The sequence below is a fragment of the Trypanosoma theileri genome (genome assembly GCF_002087225.1).
Source record: "Trypanosoma theileri isolate Edinburgh chromosome Unknown TM35_Tth_298_V1, whole genome shotgun sequence".
In the NCBI taxonomy this organism is placed as follows: Eukaryota; Euglenozoa; class Kinetoplastea; order Trypanosomatida; family Trypanosomatidae; genus Trypanosoma; species Trypanosoma theileri.
The window spans coordinates 1-1,148 of NW_021640140.1; the positions used below are offsets into that span (position 1 = coordinate 1).

General features: G+C 55.2%; 1 protein-coding gene across 1 annotated transcript; it reads left to right on the plus strand.

Annotated features, from left to right (window-relative positions):
• Positions 1–78: 78 nt before the first annotated feature.
• On the plus strand, positions 79–1,146 carry TM35_002981000 (putative alpha tubulin; the record flags this gene model as incomplete). The annotated part of the gene is made up of 1 exon (XM_029032085.1): positions 79–1,146. A coding segment is annotated over one exon (1,068 nt), but the record flags the coding sequence as incomplete, so codon positions are not given.
• Between the last annotated feature and the right edge of the window lie 2 nt (positions 1,147–1,148).

Below are 1,148 nucleotides of genomic sequence, written 5' to 3' on the forward strand. Positions count from 1 at the left end.
GGTCAGGCCGGTTGCCAGGTTGGTAATGCGTGCTGGGAGCTGTTCTGTCTGGAGCACGGTATTCAGCCTGACGGCGCCATGCCGTCTGACAAGACCATCGGCGTTGAGGACGATGCATTCAACACCTTCTTCTCTGAGACTGGTGCCGGCAAGCACGTTCCACGCGCTGTCTTCCTGGACCTGGAGCCGACGGTGGTGGATGAGATCCGCACGGGCACATACCGCCAGCTGTTCCACCCCGAGCAGCTGATCTCCGGCAAGGAGGACGCGGCAAACAACTACGCTCGCGGTCACTACACGATTGGTAAAGAGATCGTGGACCTGTGCCTCGACCGCATCCGCAAGCTCGCGGACAACTGCACTGGTCTGCAGGGCTTCCTTGTGTACCACGCTGTGGGTGGTGGTACGGGTTCTGGTCTTGGTGCCCTCCTGCTGGAGCGCCTCTCTGTGGACTACGGCAAGAAGTCCAAGTTGGGTTACACAGTGTACCCGTCCCCACAGGTGTCGACGGCCGTGGTGGAGCCCTACAACTCGGTGCTCTCTACGCACTCGCTGCTTGAGCACACCGATGTTGCGGCGATGTTGGACAACGAGGCAATTTATGACCTCACCCGAACTCTGGCGCAGCCGGCCACCTCAACGTGGTGCCAGGGTCTAGTACTCTCTGCTGGAGAGGAAGCTAAGCGCCCGCTACCTACCCGCACTCTGTGGAGTGGTAGTAGACGCCTAGTTTTCAGGGCCGGCAGGGTATATGATGGAGCCTTTTTCGGGCTACCCGCGTGGTGTACTTTTTTAGTATGCTTTCTGAATGCCATCGGCGCTCACCTGCGCCATCCTAATCGACTACGTGCAATATCCAACGCACAGCGTCACACCTTATTGTTAAGTGGTGATATTGAGCAGAACCCTGGCCCTATTTCAGTACTCCAACTCAACGTTCAATCACTCACGCCCACGAAACTTACTTCCCTACTAGCGAAGGGAGCAGATATTATTATTCTGCAAGAAATTTGGAGAAACTCAAAGCAAATTTCTGCTTTGAAAACGGACCCCTATGTAGCGTATGCGTATACGCGCGAATCTAGAGGTGGAGGAACCTTAATTATGGTTAAAAAGACACTAAAGTCACGCCGTGTGAACTTTCGCAC